The sequence below is a fragment of the Diabrotica undecimpunctata genome, chromosome 5 (genome assembly GCF_040954645.1).
Source record: "Diabrotica undecimpunctata isolate CICGRU chromosome 5, icDiaUnde3, whole genome shotgun sequence".
Classification (NCBI taxonomy): domain Eukaryota; kingdom Metazoa; phylum Arthropoda; class Insecta; order Coleoptera; family Chrysomelidae; genus Diabrotica; species Diabrotica undecimpunctata.
In genome coordinates this window covers 141626879-141646338 of record NC_092807.1, presented here as the reverse complement: position 1 = coordinate 141646338, position 19460 = coordinate 141626879, and the positions used below count along the sequence as shown (strand labels likewise).

At 33.6% G+C, this 19460-nt stretch overlaps 1 protein-coding gene across 1 annotated transcript in view; it reads left to right on the top strand.

Annotated features, from left to right (window-relative positions):
• The window catches only part of wb (wing blister), a 600221-nt gene that overhangs the window by 559936 nt on the left and 20825 nt on the right, over window positions 1-19460 (top strand). The window contains exons 26-32 of the mRNA XM_072533566.1: window positions 1076-1351; window positions 5851-6035; window positions 8912-9159; window positions 12435-12665; window positions 14269-14422; window positions 16439-16834; window positions 18821-19191. Coding sequence (XP_072389667.1) covers window positions 1076-1351; window positions 5851-6035; window positions 8912-9159; window positions 12435-12665; window positions 14269-14422; window positions 16439-16834; window positions 18821-19191 — 1861 coding nt within the window. The remainder of the gene's footprint in view (window positions 1-1075; window positions 1352-5850; window positions 6036-8911; window positions 9160-12434; window positions 12666-14268; window positions 14423-16438; window positions 16835-18820; window positions 19192-19460) is intronic.

Below are 19460 nucleotides of genomic sequence, written 5' to 3'. Positions count from 1 at the left end.
GGGAACTTCTCACGGCACTTTTTGGTGCATTTACAGTCATATCCAGAGGAAAATATCTTCGCTTGCATTACCTTATTACTACGAGATGTGTACTCCTTACGGGCTGTTACGATTCAACTTTCTTTTGTTAACTTTCAATAGAAACACTGTTGAAAAAACTTTCAACAGTCAATAGAAATAATTAGACAAAACTTTCTGTTCGTAAATATCTTGCACTAGAGCCAATTTATTTTAAATGTTTGATTTTATCGCCCACTGTCATCAAGCATTAAAATATTCTTTTTTAGTCTCTAGGCGTAGTTAAAAACTTGTTAAATCAATATTTCAGAGATTTAAATACCTTTCTCTCTTCATGTACTGAGTTGAGTCAGATCATGAGAAATGCTTTCGGTTAGAAGGTTCTTGGGCGGACACCTCCGTTTTACTTTGGCTGACAGAACAGTCTTGTTATATTCAGATGAAGTATCACCTTCTAAAAAGAATATATCAAATTAGATGTTTACTGCAATAGGTCAGGTTGTGATACAGGTTTCAACTAATATCAAACATTTTGAGTAGCAATCCTAAACTAAACTATAACAACATTATAATATTTACCTGTGTCAAATTCGCCTAACGACCACTCTTCACCTGATCCAGATGAAATATCCATCGCATAATACAACTAGCCAACAAAAATAATGTCTAATAAACTGTCAAACTATATATATATATATATATATATATATATATATATATATATATATATATATATATATATATATATATATATATATATATATATATATATATCAAACACTACCTGGACTTAGTTCTGTAGTACTCTGACAGAAAATAACAATCTGTCAGTAAACACCAGAACTTGTGTGTGTGTGTGTGTGTGTGTGTGTGTGTGTGTGTGTGTGTGTGTGTGTGTGTGTGTGTGTGTGTGTTCATATAATTACGTTATACCTTCACTTGAAATATAAATAATGGATCTATTATCGCAAATCCTAGTTTTAACTCGATCTTTTACTAAATGTTTAAAATTATTATTTGTTAAATCTTTAGTTTTGACTACTACCATAGTTTACAGATCTACATGACATCAAGCGTAAAATAGACCAACTAAAATACGGCATACTGGAAAATGGAAAAAATAATAATGAAAATTCCCAGCATATACAAAAAACCAACAACTTCCTCACCCAAAACGATAATATTACTAGAATGGAAAGAGCAATCAAAAACGCGAGTGAAATTTCTGAAACAATGCGAGAAATTTATAAAAAGACAGACGATATTGCTTTCGACAAACAGTTTAATTTTGATAAGAAGTATCAGAAGTATCAAGACCAAATTGATCCTAAAGGTAAGTAAAACCAGTATAACCATTAGGTTGGATGTAGTAGATAATAAACCTTATTAATTAATTGCTAAAATCTGGACTTCAGCTGGACATAGGTAATATACATTGAGGTAACTGTGGCAACTGCGAATTATGAATGTTCTTTTAAAAAATCACAAATACTCACAATGAACTTTTATTTACACTAGCAAAGATTTTAGTTACAATTCAAAATATATTATTCAGACTTCAAATACAATTATACTGTCAGACTGTTAGACTTTAAATACAAATATAACAAAAAGAGAAATCAAACGATTTCTACTTAGCGAAACCGAATTCAAATCTTAACCACTGTGTTTCCTAAAATTTGCGAAACAAACAAACAAAAATTTTTGCTAAGTAGAAATCGTTTGATTTCTCTTTTTGTTTTTAGATGGCGTAGTTACGTCCGTATATAGTTATTTTAATAACTATTGTCTAGAACGGGAGAGATTTTTGTTTTGGTTCAGAGCAGTGACTATACCGTTCTGAAGAGACCTAAGAAGGTCGAAATACGTATCAGCGGTTGTTGCTGCACTGTATCAAAACAAAAATCTAATACCGTCATTCTGTTTTGTTATTTACTTCGTTTGAAGTACCAGGAACTGAATTCACTACGAATAATTTTGACCAGGATGAACGGCTTGTGGAATGCAATTTTAGATTCCCTTGTCGAGTAATTTATCCAGCTGTTTGTTTCGCAAATTTTAGGAAACACAGTGGTTAAGATTTGAATTCGGTTTCGCTAAGTAGAAATCGTTTGATTTCTCTTTTTGTTTTTAGATGGCGTAGTTACGTCCGTATATAGTTATTTTAATAACTATTGTCTAGGACGGGAGAGATTTTTGTTTTGGTTCAGAGCAGTGACTATACCGTTCTGAAGAGACCTAAGAAGGTCGAAATACGTATCAGCGGTTGTTGTTGCACTGTATCCAAACAAAAATCTAATACCGTCATTCTGACAAATATAACAGATTATTATCACATTAATTTCAGATTAAAAAAGGTGATTTCACAATGCTTTATTTATAATCATTACACTTACTGAATTTGCTGTTTTAATAAGTCGCAATTGGTGTTGCAAGGCTCCGGAATATTCGGTGCTGATATGCGGTAACTTTTTATTGAATTCGCGTGGTCGAATATACTGGATTCTAGCGGTCATTGTACTATAACTTACTTGTTTTCCCGTATATTCCATCAGTTTTTCGTAGAATAAAAATAGATATAACCAGTGGTATATTCCATGACATCCATGTCATAGATCCGTCTCATAAGACAAAAAACAAATAATCTAGAAGGTATATGATCGATTAAAAAACACTACCTTTAACGGAAGCTGTTAGTCGGTTTTCTTTTTTAACAGGAGTAGCAGTGGCAATAGTTGAACGTATTGTGCGTGAGAAAATGGTTTTAAACCTCCAGCTGCAAATCAGCGCTGACGACAACCTGTTAAGTTGGATGAACCCCAAAAAATCCTCCGCAGACATTCATGTTTATCAACCTCTAACTCTCAAATTTACGTGAATTATTATGAAAATCATTACAAGATCTTAACTTTCGATATATAAAACGATGCCGAGATTATATCATGGCGACGTAATTATCTACGCTCAATTCATAAATATTGTGCGACAAAACGAAAAATTTATTATCTCGACGAGACTTAAGTTAACTCCGGACATACAGCCTCCAAAGCTTGACAAGATAGAACAATAACAAATGCACAAAAAGCCTTTCTTCTTCTTCTTCTTGTGCCACTCCTATCGGAGATTGGAAATCATCAAGGCTATCCTGACCTTGTTTACAGCTGACCTAAAGAGTTCATTAGTGGTACAGCCAAACCACTCTCTCAAATTACGCAGCCATGACATTCTTCGACGGCCTGGATTCCGTTTTCCTTCTATTTTTCCTTGCATTATATTTTGAAGTAATGCGTATTTATGTCCTCTCATCACGTGACCCAAATATTCGAGTTTTCTTCGTTTGATCGTTGACAAAATTTCTGGGTCTTTTCCTATCCTTCGCATTACTTCAAAATTTGTAACTCTTTCAACCCAACTTATCTTCAGCATTCGACGGTAGCACCACATCTCGAACCTTTCAATATTTTTTATATTGTTCTGCTTGAGAGTCCAGGCCTCTACACCGTATAATAGCATATTAAATACGTAGCTCCTTAGCATTCTTAATCGGAGAGGGATGCTTATATCTCTGTTGCAAAAGAAATTTCTCATTTTTATGAAAGTGGCCCTGGCAATTTTGATACGTCTTTTTATTTCATTGTTTTGGTCTCCAGTTTCGTTTATTGAAGTACCCATGTATTTGTAACTTGACACTTTTTCAATTTGAATATCGTTTATGCTAATATGTGTTGGTTGTATCATGTTCTTACTGAAGACCATATACTTAGTTTTTTAAAGCCTTTGTCGAAGGTTTATTGGCAAGATTGCGGACGCCGTTAGGAAAGAGCCAGCGTCTACCTGTCGCTCGTATCGGCAGCGATACTGGTTTTCTGCAAAATGGTGTTCTTGTTTTTATATCGAAAAAACTGGGGACTATCATGAAGACATGAACTCCATATGATTCGAGAAGTGGTTCAAGAACATTATCCAACGTCCAGATAGTAGCTCTGCCATAGTATTGGATAATGCATATTACCACAGCCGCCTTGTTAAACGCATTCCAACGATGACTGATAGAAAATTCATCATGCAGAGCTAGCTACGAGAAAAATGTATTTGATTTACAGAGGATATAGTCAAAGCAGAACTAATCAGAATAATCAAGGAGTATCGTTGTAGATATCGTCAATATGTTATTAATTTAAATTTTGACACTGTTACTGATCCTACAAATTAATTGAAAGAACGCTATTGACCATGTATTAAAAATAGAAGTGAAAATGTAGAAGCTGGATGGTATAAGGAAATTAAACCTGTAATAATAAGGATCGGCGCCAACGAGGCAGAAGACTCAATGAATTCTCAGGATTCTGATGATTTATAAACCAAGCTATAAGTCAAAAATTTAATGTTTAATATAAATATTTTTAATGTTTAATATATATAATAACGGATTGATTACGGCTGTCGCCACTTCTCCGCCCCCAATTTCCTTCTTTTTCTGTCATATGCAGTTGCCTCTTCTAAACCTCTTGCCGCCATTGCTTCATCAATGTCGTTGCGCCAACTTCTCCTTGGTCGTCCTCTCTTTCTTCTTTCTGGAGGGATCCATTCCAGTACTCGTCTAGGCCATCTGTACTCTGGCATTCTTTTAACATGTCCGAACCAGATTAATTGTCTTCTTTCTATGTCATCATTGATATTTCGCTCCATTTTCATAGCTTTGGTTTAATATATGTTTAATATATGTTTAATATATGTTTAATATAAATATTTGTTATTTTTTATCCAAGACGGTTATTCCAAGAATAGATTTACTTTTTTGTGCTAAATATGCTAGGTATGATAACGATAATTTTAAATGACAAAATATAAATTAATTTTAATTATTGTAGGATTTATCTATTCAACTATTTATTAATCTTTTAAAAATACATAAAAGGCGTATTTACGACTAGAATAAAATCGTGGGTCAGATACTCAAGCGGCCCAGACTTCACTGTGAATGATCTAGCGAATTGATTGTTCAAATCCTGACCAGAAAACAAAAAGGGTTAAGTAACAGTATTAAGACTAAATGGTCTGCTGCTTGGCCTAGATTACGCTGGTGTATCGGATATACTTAAGGATAAGCAGTACTACAAAATATAGGGGTTTGCGGCTTAGTGTTACCCACTTCACATTACATCCAAGTATTAACGCTTAAAAAACCAGAATATAAATAGTTATAAATAAAAAATAGTTATAGAATAAATGTCTCAAATAAATTCAAATTTCAATACAAGACTTTTAAGATGTCTTTATGAAACGCCACTGATAAAAAGTAAATAATTACGAATTCGCATGAATTGTGCTGACCAAATATTAATTTGCTAAAACTTATCGTGAATTCGTTTGTTGTTACAGCTGGCTCACTGAAAAAGACCGCATATTACCCATTAAAATGTACGGAGAGCTATCAAAATGTTGTGAACCGATATTATTTGGATTATTCTTATTAGTAAACAGCGTATTTAATTTACACCTCGTACAATTCGAATATCGTATTACATGTATTAGTCAAATTTTTCAATTTCTTGCCAGAGTAATTGTAGGCTATCTCTTAGTGTCGTGGGATATTGGCATAGACTTAGAAAGCGCAGTTGCCACACTTAGCTCAATGTATATTACCTATGTCTAGCTGAAACATTTATTTACTGTATATGCTCTTTCTTTGTATTTTATATATAGACGTATATTTCTAAATTTTATTACTAAGTATCATTATCTTTATACATTAATATATGAATTAAATCATGTGAACTATGTAATGCAGCTATCTCTTGCATCCCATATAAATACCGAGTATATTTTTAGAAATCACGCATTTGAACTCAGATTTAAGGATAGCTAGAGAATCGCTTGTAAATTTAAAAGTTCCACAGACCTCCAAGAATGAGGAACAGAAGAGTCAAGATGTAAAGGATAGATTGAACAACATAGACACAAGACTAAACGAGTTGCAGAATTTAATTAGCTTAGTAAAACAACAAGTAGATGGGGTAAGTGAACATTATTTACACCGCTTTGCTGTGATACAGAGCAATAAAATTTTAATTACTAATCTCAGCTCAACTACGTTGTTTATTTGAATTTTTTTTTTGTGTTTTTACCTCCCTACGAGGGAGATTTTAGGAGGAAGCACGGCGGTTAAAGTGGTAAACTTTTTGCATCTTTTTTGGGGTCCCAAAATTGATATTCTTGGCAAAATTCAACTTGTTCGTATGATTTTTAGGGGTCAAATCTCTGACGACTGAGACAACTAATTTTTGAAAAATTTAACTCCTGCCGCGCTATCAGGATTAAAGTCAACATTTTATTCTGTTTTGTACGCCACTGAAGCAAAATAAAACATTTTTTTAAATTTCTGTTTGTGGATAAAAAGAATCGGATATAAATAGAAAAACGTTTCTTGATAATTCTTGATACATCAAACAACACATTTTTAAATTAGATTTAAATAGTTTTAAATAGTCCGGGTCGTATAGTCGCACTGGCTTGGAAAAATATTCTGATTTCATATTTTTGCACAATCTTACTTGAAATAGTCCCTTTATAAAAAAAGTACATTTTGTCCTTAGAAAGTGATGGTCAAAAATTGTTTAAACAATACAATTTGTCAAATCTATGATTTTTGTCTTTTAGTTGTTTAGGTTAAGCAAAAAAGGTGCTTTTAGTGACTTTTCTCTAAAATGCATCGTTTACTCGTTTACATCGTTCAACATCGTGAAAAATTAATATTTTTCAGTTTAGCAATCTTTAAATTAAACCTAAAACTACCGCTTTAAAGATCCCGAAGAGTTTTTATCCATGACTTTTTTGCAACGCAGTTTTTTAATTATTAAATAAAATGCTAGGAAGACAACTCGCACTGTTTGTCCGGGACGGTAACTCCTAGCGCCACCTAGGAAATAAATCTGAACTACCAACTGACATTTCAATATACTGAGTCAATCATCTTTTATTCTTGAAACGTTACGTTCAATTAATAATACTAATAATATTAGAATATTGAAGTCGTCAAAGAATTTAAGTACCTGGGAGCGATCAAAACATCTGAAAATAAATATGAAAAGGACGTATTACTCATTAATGACCGTACTTAAATCAAAAATACTCTCAATACTAGCAAAAATAACAAGTAGAGTGTACAAGACAATAATTCGTCCCACAATAACGTAATAACGTATGGAAGCGAGGCATGTACTCTGAACCAGCGGGAAACGACAAAATTACTGGTACTGGGAAGAAAGATACTGCGGACTATCTGGTTATGTGTGTGTTGTATGTACTTGAAAAAAGTGGACTGTAAACACTTTTAGCTGTATTACTACTAATAAATAACACTTCTTGATCTTGAAATATTTATTATTAATAGCATTTATTGACAAATTGGAAGTACGAATCTGACCTGTTGCGTACCTTCCGACCTATCTTTTTTTTTCTCTGTTTGATTCTGCGCGGTGGGTCATACACTTACAATCTGTGCTCTGATGCATCATAGGCGTGCGAAATAAAAATTAAATGTAATATTAAAAAATATGAACTAAATACAATAATGGCCTTAACACTATCTATGGGCCTTGCAGAGAAGAGACAACAGGAGAATGGAGAAGAAGACACAATGATGAAATTCAGACAGTATATGGAGATGAAAACATAGTACGTTACATTAAATCAAACCGAATAAGATGCTCGGGCCACGTACTAAGATCGAGTGACGAAAGACTCCTGAACGCCACATTCTGGGAAAGGCGCGATGGCAGAAGGTCAGCTGGTCGACCACGAAAGAGATGGAAATGGGAATACAGCAATGGGAAATAGCTGCTCAGGACCGACAACAATGGAGATAAATAGTAAACGCGGCCAAGACTCACATAGAGTTGTAGAGCCAAATGATGATGGTGATAATGAATAATATTAGAGGAACCACCAACGATTCTTGAAGTTATTAAAGATGCAATTAAAAAACTAGCTAGAAACAAATCATCCGGAATAGATCATCTCTCAGCTAAACTATATAAAGAAGGTGGCTACGATACCATAATGGCAATACGGCAGGTTATAAAAGAAATATGGACACAGAAGTCCCTCCCCAATGATTGCAATATTGGAATACTTTGCACCATACACAAAAGGAGATATCTTTAAGTGCTCTAAGCACAAATGAATTACGCTTCTAAAGGCAGCGTATAAAATATTTTTCACAGTACTATGTTATTGTATGGCACCATATACAGAACGGATAGTAGGAAAATACCAGGCTAGTTTCAGAGGTGGTAAATCGACAATTCATCAGATTGCAACCCTGAAACAAATTTTGAAAAAACACTGGAATATGGCATAGATACTCATCACATCACTACAAGCAGCCTACGACTCTGTGAATAGAAGAGAAATGTTCAAAGCAATAAAAGAGCTAGGAATACCAAAAATCAGTTGGTAAATTTAACAAAACTAACTTTTGAAAAGGTTAAATGTAGAGTACCTAGTAGTAAACCTTTTAAAACAAATAACGGGTGGCGCCGGGAGACCCTCTCTCCTGTCTACTGTTCAATCTGGCTCTGGAAAAAGTAATAGGTATGTCACAAATCACAACCATTGGTTCAATATATAATAAATCAGTGCAAATCCTTGCCGATGCTGATAATATCAATAATTTTGTTATTGTTATTTTTTTGACTTTTTGTAAGCTTTGTCCATAAAATTGTACAATTTTCATTGACAATAAAGCATATTTCTGTTCTATTCTATTCTAAAATTTTGTAACTGTAATCGTATTTTCTTCGCTAATAGACGTGAAATAAATCAATTCGCTGCGTTCCTATCAACAACATTGAAATACTTTAGGTGCATAAACATTATACATTCTTTTTAGGTGGAGGTTCCAATGAACTTAACAAACTGCTTTATGTCTTACCGAGTACCAAAGAGACAATATTTCCAAAGTCTTTCAATAACGTTTAACTGTAACAATTGCTGGTTATTCAGATGGTGGAATAGTTTGACCAATGAAGAATATTTATCCATCAGAGTAGAAAATAACATTCTTGTTGTGAAAGTTAAAGAAGTCGATACCGACATCGGAGAAATATTAAGTGAGGAAAATGTTGTGAATCTACAAAAGTAAGTATATATTAATATATCAAAAAACCAAATGTTCTAGTTCAGCGCATCAGCTTACTGTTATTCCAACTGCTTAACACCTTTTTATTAAGCTTAATATTGGTGGCAAAAATATCATCTTGGATGCAACTTATGTTCCGCCAAGATATGATATTAACATCTATTTGACCCACTCTACTACGATTGAAAATAATGCCACACAGAACCCTGATTTATTGTTCTACTTATTTGGAGATTATAATTTGACTTTGGCTTTGGTGGACTTCATCTGATGAAGATGGTTGACTAACTCACTGCCTTGTGGGTTATCCTGCTACGTTTATAAATTAATATTTCTCTTTTTTAGATTTAAAACAAGTTAACCACATGCATAACTCTCATAATGTATTTTTAGATTTATTATTTTGTAATCATACTCAGTCAGTAACTATAGTTCAAGCCTCTGATTTAATATTAAAGAGTAGTAGTTTAGAGATACTACTTTTAATGGCTCTCATACACTGAATCATACTTGGACTTTAAAAATGCTGATTATTGTATGTAGCAGGTTTTGGTTGCCCATACTAAAAAATAAGTCAGCCACAAGAATCTTGTTACGTTAGCCCACTAGCTACTCTACTGATTTCCATCCTAAAGGCGGTGTTTTGACGTTACTGAACGTTCAGATGATTCCACACTACAGTCCCACGTCACGAAAGGTCTGCGTGCCGTTTTCGAGACAATTCCAAAATGTTCGAGCGGCGGCGGCGCTGATAAAGTTCCAGAACGACTGAAGGGCTTATATATAGAGATACATTAAATTGTAGGAATTAGTCTAATAAATAAATTTGGGACGATAAAAAATATTATAAATTGTGTTTCTAATGTTAGTGTTAGAAGATGTAGATAAATTAAAATATATGTTAACAGATTGTAAATAAAACCTAAAATGACATCACAATATACCAACATCGATATATTAATACAAGATCAGGGACACATTATCTATACATACATAATATACAAATATAAACACATAATACACAAACATACAACACATACACAACAAATGATAATTTAATATCGACCCCGAGGTACAACATTAACCTCAGAATTTTCTTCTCAAAACATGGCTATCTGCCTGCAAGATCGAGGCCGGGTAATTGCCTGTTGAATTTGGCCAAAAATCGCAAACTATATACAATGACAGGCATAATAACCTCCTTATTTTAATTTTAAAATCCTTTCTTTTTTGAAAACGATTTCCGAAGTGGAAATCGAAATAAAGATACTATTTAACTTAGATATGCCACAAGAAAAAAGTTTCAGAACCACTTCTATTCTAATTCTGTCCTTTTGGTCCTAATACAAATTTCTTATTTGTCTCAAGTAGTTTCCATTCAGGCCAGTATCTTGTAGGGAATCTATCATTTCTGAGTGACTAAAACAGTCGAAAGCCCTTTAAAGATCGACTAAACAGAGAAAGATGTCTTTTTGTTGGTCAGCACTTTTCGCTCAGTACATGGTGGTTAAAAAAGAGCCTTTCTTGTTCCCATGCCACTTTGGAATCTAAATTGTTTATGCCGAATCTCCGCCTCACATTTTCTAAATATCCTGTTAAAAGAATCTTACGAGTATTATTCTGTATATCCGCTTATACGTATTTCACCCTAAAAGGGATCTTCAGAACGGCTATTCACAGACGCTCTGAACGTGAAAATAAATCTTTTCTGTCTTGGTAGAAGCAACTCTAACATGGCTTCGTATGGACGCAAATAGCGACATCTGATAATAAATCCGTAAACTAATTTTTCGAAACCAAATTCAGGTTTCTGCTTTAATCTGTGCCTTTTAAGAATTGCAAGGCAAAACAGACGTTGATAAAGATGTTATTAGAGATATGGATATATCTCCTCGACTAAGCAAAAATCCTTAGCGAATTGGTTTCTAGTACTCATAAAGAGTATACCGGATAAAAGGAAAAAGACAGTTAAGATTTGATTTCGCGTATAGTGCGTCTGTATATCCGCTTATACGTATTTCACCCTAAAAGGGATCTTCAGAACGGCTATTCACAGACGCCCTGAACGTGAAAATAAATCTACCAAGACAGGAAAGATGGATAGGACAGGAAGATAGCAGATGGATGGTGGCTTTCTTTCTCGATATAAGAAATGTTTTTAATAGTGCAAGCTGGAAAATTATTGCCAGAGTACTGGGCGACTTGGGGATATCTCCATATCTCCAGAACGTGGTCAGAAATTGGCCATTGCTTTGGAATATTCTTTAGAATGAGATTTTGGAGGCAGATCTGGGCATTGGTAAATGCGGATGACCTGGTGGTACTGATGGAGTACAACGAAAACTAATCAATCACTCATCAAAGTAAAGACGTGGATGGGAAGCAGTGACCTCATGCAGGCAGCTGAGAAAACTGAAGCTATGATCCTCAAGGATTCGAGAGCCAGAGACCATATAGTTTTTGCACTGGAGGGAGAAAGAATCTTACCTGCCAAAAAAGTGAAGTACTTGTGGGTAGTCCTAGATACGAGGTGAACCTTTGGTGAGCACGTGAAGTACGTCATTCGTAAGCCAGAGGAGAGAACTTCGGTGCTGACAAGAATTATTTCCAATGCGGGAGGATCAGGGACTGCTAAAAGCAGAATTTTAATGGAAGTGGTTCACTCTACTATACTCTATGCGGCACCGGTATGGCAAAAAGTACTTAACATCAAGAAATATAGGTGAATGCTAGAAAAAGCTCAAAGAAAAGCACTACTAAGGATAGCACGTGCATACAGAACAACAGGAGTCTTACCTGTTGGTGAAGGAAAGGGCGGAAACCTACGTGTAGGATAAGCAGGAGAAAATAGTAGCTAGGAATAGCAGCAGGGTATTAATTTCAAATATTCCAGACGAGATGAAATGAAGCGAGAGAGACACTAACTATTTTTTCACCCAGTTCCTATCAGGACCTACCTATAAAGAATAGGGAAGCTAACTGTTAAAAAGTTAAAGTAGGTACCAAAGCTTGCAAAGCGTAATTAACAGATTAAAAATCCAATCAACCGGAAAAGGGAAATAGAAAATCAGGAAAACATATAATTTGTTAAAATTTGGTATTACTTTCCATCTAAATATTATTCTGAAGCTATGTCCTTGTGGAATTTTATTATAATTTACAATTTAATTTAATCGCAAGTTAATTCTTAATAAAACTGGGTAATTAGTTTCCATCTAATTTTCTTTTAATGGATAAAAATTAATTGTCGACCTCATTGGTTTTGTTGTTATAGGACTGGTTCGATGTTAAAAGTCCAAATAGGACAAAATGAGAAGGGAACATTTTTAGATACGGCTTTTATTTATCCTGATCACAGCTTAGAAATTGGTTCAGAAAGTGAAGCTACATCTGCAAAAAAATCAGCAAAAAAAGCTTCTTATATTTACAAAGTAATATTAAATGGAGAAAACTTTGGAGTATGGAACTTTAATAAAACCAACGGCAAATGCATTGGTCAACGAAGGTAAGTAAGAAACTAATAAAATAAATTAGTTTAGTTATAAAAAATAAAATAAAATAAAAATAAATATAAAAATAAAAATAAAAATAAAAACGTTTATTGCCATATTAATAATACATTTTAAACTGTTAAGTATCTTATTTTTCTTCTCGACGTCCCGCTCTTGCACCGCCTGCTGTGGATGGTTCTTCCTTTTGGATTCCTGGACTTCTGCTGTTGGCTTCATGGCTTCTTCTTCTGTAGGTACTTTTTGTGGCATCGTACCTACTTACCTGGTTGGGTGTTCACGGCTTCTGCCCGGTTAGTCCCTGATCAGGTGGTCGATCAGGTTGTGGATGTTTCTGAACATCCTCTGGACCTTGTTTTTCTCTAGGATGTCTCTGGTCTTACGAAGTCTTCTTGTGGCCTGGTGGAAGAAGTACCTGGTCCTTCTCTCGGCTACCTCCCTTAGTGGTGTGTATTGTAGTTTTTCTTTGATGGTCGCGTTGGTTCTTCTTTCTTTCCATGTTGATCCGTCTATGATCCTGTAGCATGATGTCTCTGTGGCTTCAAGTCTCCTCCAGTTGGTCTCCGCTATTGAACTCCAAACTGGGACTGCAATAGTTTACTACGTTATTTAAAGATAAAGTTAAGTTTTATAATGTTGTAGCATGTTTTTGTCCACTTTGTATATTTTATAAATTTCGGTCTAAGGTTTTATTTACGTTGGTAAACACCGCTAAGCAAAACGAATTCTCCCTCTTTCTCTTACTCAATTTTAAAATATCTGAATTATATAGGGAGTTCATTTCCGATAGATCATCTGAAAGTCAGGTCGAGATTCTAATTTTGGCGGTGAAGAGCAGAGAGCACCATTCTGGCAATATAGATGCTTTTTTAAAGAAGATTGTACTTTTATTTTTGAGAAAGCTATTATGGTTTTCTTAATTTCTGGTTTATCTCTTGTTATCAAGATGATAAAACATGTCCAGCTGCCTACTTACAAGAGTAAAGCTGAACTCCAGTTTCCGTCAATTCATTTAGTTATTCGCTGGAGAGCAGCTCATCCAGTTAGTCATTATTAAATGGACTCGTATAGACTACAAAGTGTATGGTGAAAACAACCATACGTTACTGTAACTCATTTTTGTCATTTTGGTTCTGTATTAAAAAAGAATAACATAAAGTGAAATTTTCTTAAAGAGAATTTGCCGACTTAAAGAGAAAATTAGGTGAATTATGGGATAGTGTCAATCCTTAGTAAGAACAATGCCAGATAGGATTACCGCGGTTAAAAAGGCGCGTGGCGATATAACCTCATATTAAAATAGTAATTTTTTGAACTGTCCGAACATTTAGGTGCCACAATATTTTCGTTTATTTTTCCGCCAATGCTGCAATTCAAAGTTTATAGAGCCAAGCCATTTCAATATTTTAATATTAATAATAGGCTTTATTGTATTTTTGATCTCGTCCTTAATCTCTCGTCAATAAATTTTCGTTTGTCCAAACATTTAGTTGTTAGGACTTAGTACTTATATCTATACTGCCCAATGCTATTTAGAAATTAAAAAATAATTAGAAAAATAATATATTCTTTATGAAACATATATTTTTGTTTATTTAGGAACGTTTCTATTGACGAAAGCCTTAATAATCTCTACGGGGGAAAAGGTTACTTCGAGTATGGAGTCAACAACAACTTAGATCCGAGGAAATTCTCAATACAGTTCAAAGTTACCACTTTTGATGAAAATGCCACCCTTTACGTTGTTGCTGATGTAAGTATATCATATATATCTACCTATTCTAATTTGCTTTTACTAATGGTTTAACTGATTTTTTTACGTGTTACCGGTATAAACCGGTCATACTTCAGCCATTGGCTTATTGTACATTGTATACCTATGATGTAGCGTGTGTGTGTGTGTGTATGTGTGTGTTTGTAGTAATTTCGTTGTTAACAAATAAATCTGGCTTATGATTACATTTACGCATTAAAATAATGAAGCTAATAAAGATAGAAGCTTGAAGTATAAAAATCGGCAACATTGCCTCGTTCGAGGTAATTGTAATTCTCCGATCCCCTCCGCTCCGACACGTAGACTCCTAGACAGAAAAAGAGAAAACCATTTAGTAACACATAACAACGCAAGGGATATGCAGCTCCGTCCGTCGATTTTTGTTTTGCTTACATACACCCGGTTCATTTCTTATAACATATACTCGACAAAAATGCACTGACCATTATAAGGCGGTGCATTTGTATCGGTTTTTAATAATGTGAACAATTTTTTGTGGTTGAATTAAAAATAAAAGGGCATTCCTCTAAAAAAAAACACAAAATATATACTCTTATTCAAAATAAAAAATAATTCCTAATAAAATAAGAAATAATTCTTTATGCTCTACGGAAATGATTCAAATATTTGACTTTCTACGGCTGAACAGTATCCCAATCTGTCATAAAAACTTCTGCTGACAAATGTAAGAGTTTCTGCTGTAATAGAATTGAAGACTTCTCTTATTTGGTTTCTATTTAAAAGCCCAAAATTTGGATATTCATCCAAATTTTGGACTCTAGCCTCAGGATGCTCGTAGATGATGCTTTTTAAAGGTCTCCAAAAAAAGAAATCCATGGGTGTAAGATCTGGAGATCGCACAGGCTACTTAATATCGCCTATTCCACTGATCGGGACTGAACTCGATTCGTGAAAGTTTTGTTTAAGTACTCCCTAATTATTCGAGCATTGTGAACTAAACAGCCGTCTTGATGGAACCAAACATTCTCCAGATTTACATCAGGAAGATTGAGAATAGCGGGAAGAACATGATTCTGTAACAAATCTAGGTATACTCTACTGCACCTCTTATGTGGTCTCCTAAATTGCCAGTCCAGACATTAACTTTTTGAGGACGTTGAGTTCGGTAAACAACTTCTGTGCTGGTTTTCCCGCTCCCAATAGCTTGTAATGGAAGGTTTTTGTCTCCCTACTAACGAAACAGAAGATTCGTCATTAAATAAAATATTAATATAATTGGGTTCATCATTATCCTTCGTTATTAGTGTTTCACAAAACTCCATTCTTCGAAAGTAGTCATCTGGATAAAGCTGCTGCGTTTTCGCAGCATAAATAACAAGCAATATTTAAAATAATTGTAACCGTGCTTTTTCCACACTTTTGTTACAGTAACATTGCTAACATCGAACTCCCTAGCAACGCTTCTACTTGAACATGTTGAATCTACCTCGATTGTTGCACAATTTTGTGTATCCCGGTATTCTCTTTCCTCAACTTTTTCTGGTGACACTTCTTGAGTGTGACATTTTCTGCAATTTTTGAGGCAATAACAACTCTCAAAATTTTTAACAATATTATGAACTGTCTGTAGGCAAGGAATTGGCCTCCCTTCAAAAAACAAAGAAAATTTTCTGCGGCCATATAAACAAACATGTTGCTTAGAAAATAAATTAAAAATCTACGCTATTATTGCTTTAAACAACCACCAACCACTGTATAATGACAAATTATTGGCGACGGAGCAACGGACGTTCGTGGAAAGTCGACGGCGCGCAGTGTTGCCATTTATAGTGTGTATATATAATTTAAAACAACGCACTGTATAACGTATTATAATTTCTCGACTTGAGTTTAATATTAATTCTTGTAATAGTATTAATTTTAGTTGTTTATATATATATATATATATATATATATATATATATATATATATATATATATATATAATAAATATTCATTCAAAAAATATATAATTTATTTTGTTTTGTATTGCAGTTTGATAAATGCACCTACGCTTATATCTATCTGCGCGGTGGTGAAATTCATTTCTTTATGATGTTTAATGAAACCGAATACACAACTTTAAAGGGTGAGAAAAAAGTCAATGACGGTCTGGAACATTCCATCGTGCTAACTTGGGTAATAGAAGCCAAAAGGTATTATAAATTAACCTTGGGAGTAGATAATGATATGCCCTTCCCAGAATCAACAAAAGCAGTAGATCCTATAAATTTCTTCAGAATAAGAAAGTCCAAACATTACTTAGGAGGTATTCCACCTACATTTAATAAGACTTGTATTCCCATTAGAGAGCCACCTTTGCTAGGATTTTTGAAGATGGAAACACAGTTAAGTAATGCAGGAATTTCTTATGGAATTACGCGAACTAAGGTAAGTCAGTTTGTTTTGTTTTTCTACCAGGGAGATATAGTAATATGAATTTGCTAGCAATCTTCTTCTTACATGTTGAAGATACATCTATGTTGATCGTCTTCGCTGTTTTTCTTGAATCTTATTAACATTAACATATCTGTTACATCAAATGTTTTTTTAATTTTCGCACACTAAGATCTTTTTGCTAGTACAAAAAGAAGCCCAAAAGTATTGGCCTTGGTTAGTGTGATGACACGTGGTCGGGCTTATAGGATAGGTTAACTCTTTAGAGTGGAGGTTAGGTTAGAATTAAACAACTTATATCTATCGTGTCTAGATTCAGAATGGTTTTATTTCCTCTTCTTTACACCTGTCCGTCACGTCACTCTTACAATGCTACCAACCTGAGTGCGTTCCGAATATCACATCCCCCTCTTTTTAAAATGACCAAATGTAAATAAATTTCTGTAATAAATAATTTAAATAAACATTTATGAATTTCCTCAATTGTTTCATACATCCTTTACCCCCTTTATTTTATAATAAAATTACTTATAAATCTAATCTATCAGGTTTTTTAACAATTCGACCTGAAGAGGTTTGTGGAGGTAAGTTTATTGGAGAGTGGTGATCAGAATGATTATCAGAGACACTTTCATGATTTTGTGACTCACTATTTTCAGATTCGTTATCTGTATGTTCATCATCAGAAGTTGCAGGAATGCGAACTAAAAATTGTCTATTTCTCACCATTTCTGACCCAGAATCTCTTAATTTAATCGAGTAGGTTTTATCTCTTAATTTATGTGTGATAAGACCTTCTCTCAATTCGCTTTTATCTTTTTCTTCTGTTGAGAACTTGAACGTATTATGGATTTTGAACCCTTCGTCCCCTATTAATTGTAACAGTTTCGCGCAATGGGTTATTTCAGGTTTTTTTGTTAATTATGTTGCTTGAAGGTAGTTTTTAAATCTTTGTATGAAGAATTTCCAGTTTTCGTATATATTACCTGACATTTGCATTGAGTTTATTGCTGCCTTGAATTCCATTTCACTTTTATACTCTTCTTAAGTCTTAAAGTATTCGGTTTGGTTTCAGATTTGGTTTTCAGCACCATGTGATGACACGTGGTCGGGCTTATAGGATAGGTTAACTCTGGAGAGTGGAGGTTAGGTTAAAATGAAACAACTTATATCTATCGTGTCTAGATTCAGAATGGTTTTATTTCCTCTTCCTTACACCTGTCCGTCACGTCACTCTTACAATGCTACCAACCTGAGTGCGTTCCGAATATTTACTTATTTATATACATCAGATTCTGATTCATATACACATAACATATCTGTTACATCAAATGTTTTTTTAATTTTCGCACACTTAAGATCTTTTTGCTAGTACAAAAAGAAGCCCACAAGATATTGCCTTGGTTAGCAGTGATAGTCCACGGAATAGTAATTTATCTAGTAGATGTCGGTACTTTTCCTATTTTTCGTTTAAGATCAACGTTAAATATTGTAGATATCATAAATATATGCATACATTTTCATTGCATACATTGGCAAAAAGGTCACTCATTTTATAAATATATTTTATATATATATATATATATATATATATATATATATATATATATATATATATATATATATATATATATATATATATATATATATATATATATATATATATATAGATCGTGGTTACATGCCACGAAAACTACGTTTTGATTTAAATTTTGACACACCAAGCTCAAAAGGTACGCCATCACTGTATTCGGGAATACTAGTGAAAATGCAATATTTGAAGTTAATGTTATGTTAACTTCTGTTATGTTATGTTAAATTAAGTTATGCAGATGAATGGAAATGATTATTATAGCACGATGAAGTCGTACGCATTATTATGGTTTATCAATGTTTTTTAATTGTATACTTTTTGTTTATTTTGTAAAATTAACCATTTTTTTCACTTTTCATTTTTAATCAATTAATTTTTTATTTCAGACTCTCTCATTTAACCACGTGTGGATAAAAGAGCAAGGATATTTATCACTAAATTATGCCAAAGAAATCATTCAAAATATAAGTTTTATTTTGAGGCCGGTGGTGGATACTGGAACTGTAATCAAATTTAATGAAGCTCAAAGCATATCTATGCAAGACGGTAATATTTTAGTTGACGGTGAAAAAATTGATTTGAAGCTTAAACAGAATGACTACAACAACATAGAATTGGACTTGGGCACCAATAAAGCGATAAAAATAAATGGTGTTTCAAGTACAGTTGCTAATCCTGAAGAAATTACGATAGAAAACTTACAAATAGGAGGACGAGGTTTTGTTGGAGGAATTCGAGATATCATCATTAATAATAAGTAAGTTCTCTTTATATGGTTTTGAAACTATTTTCTTATAATAATACTCTAATAATATTAAAATTCCACAAGAAAATACCTTCAGAATATGTAGAAGCGTATTTTATAAGATTTTTCTATGTGTTACATGCTTTTACCTGAATTGGAGGCCTTAACCTTGACGAATGCCACATATTAACGACTTAGTCCTGTAAATGAACGTCACCACCGAATTGCATGACAATTTGGACTTAATTTCTACTTAACTTAAACTTTTAGACTTGTGCGTG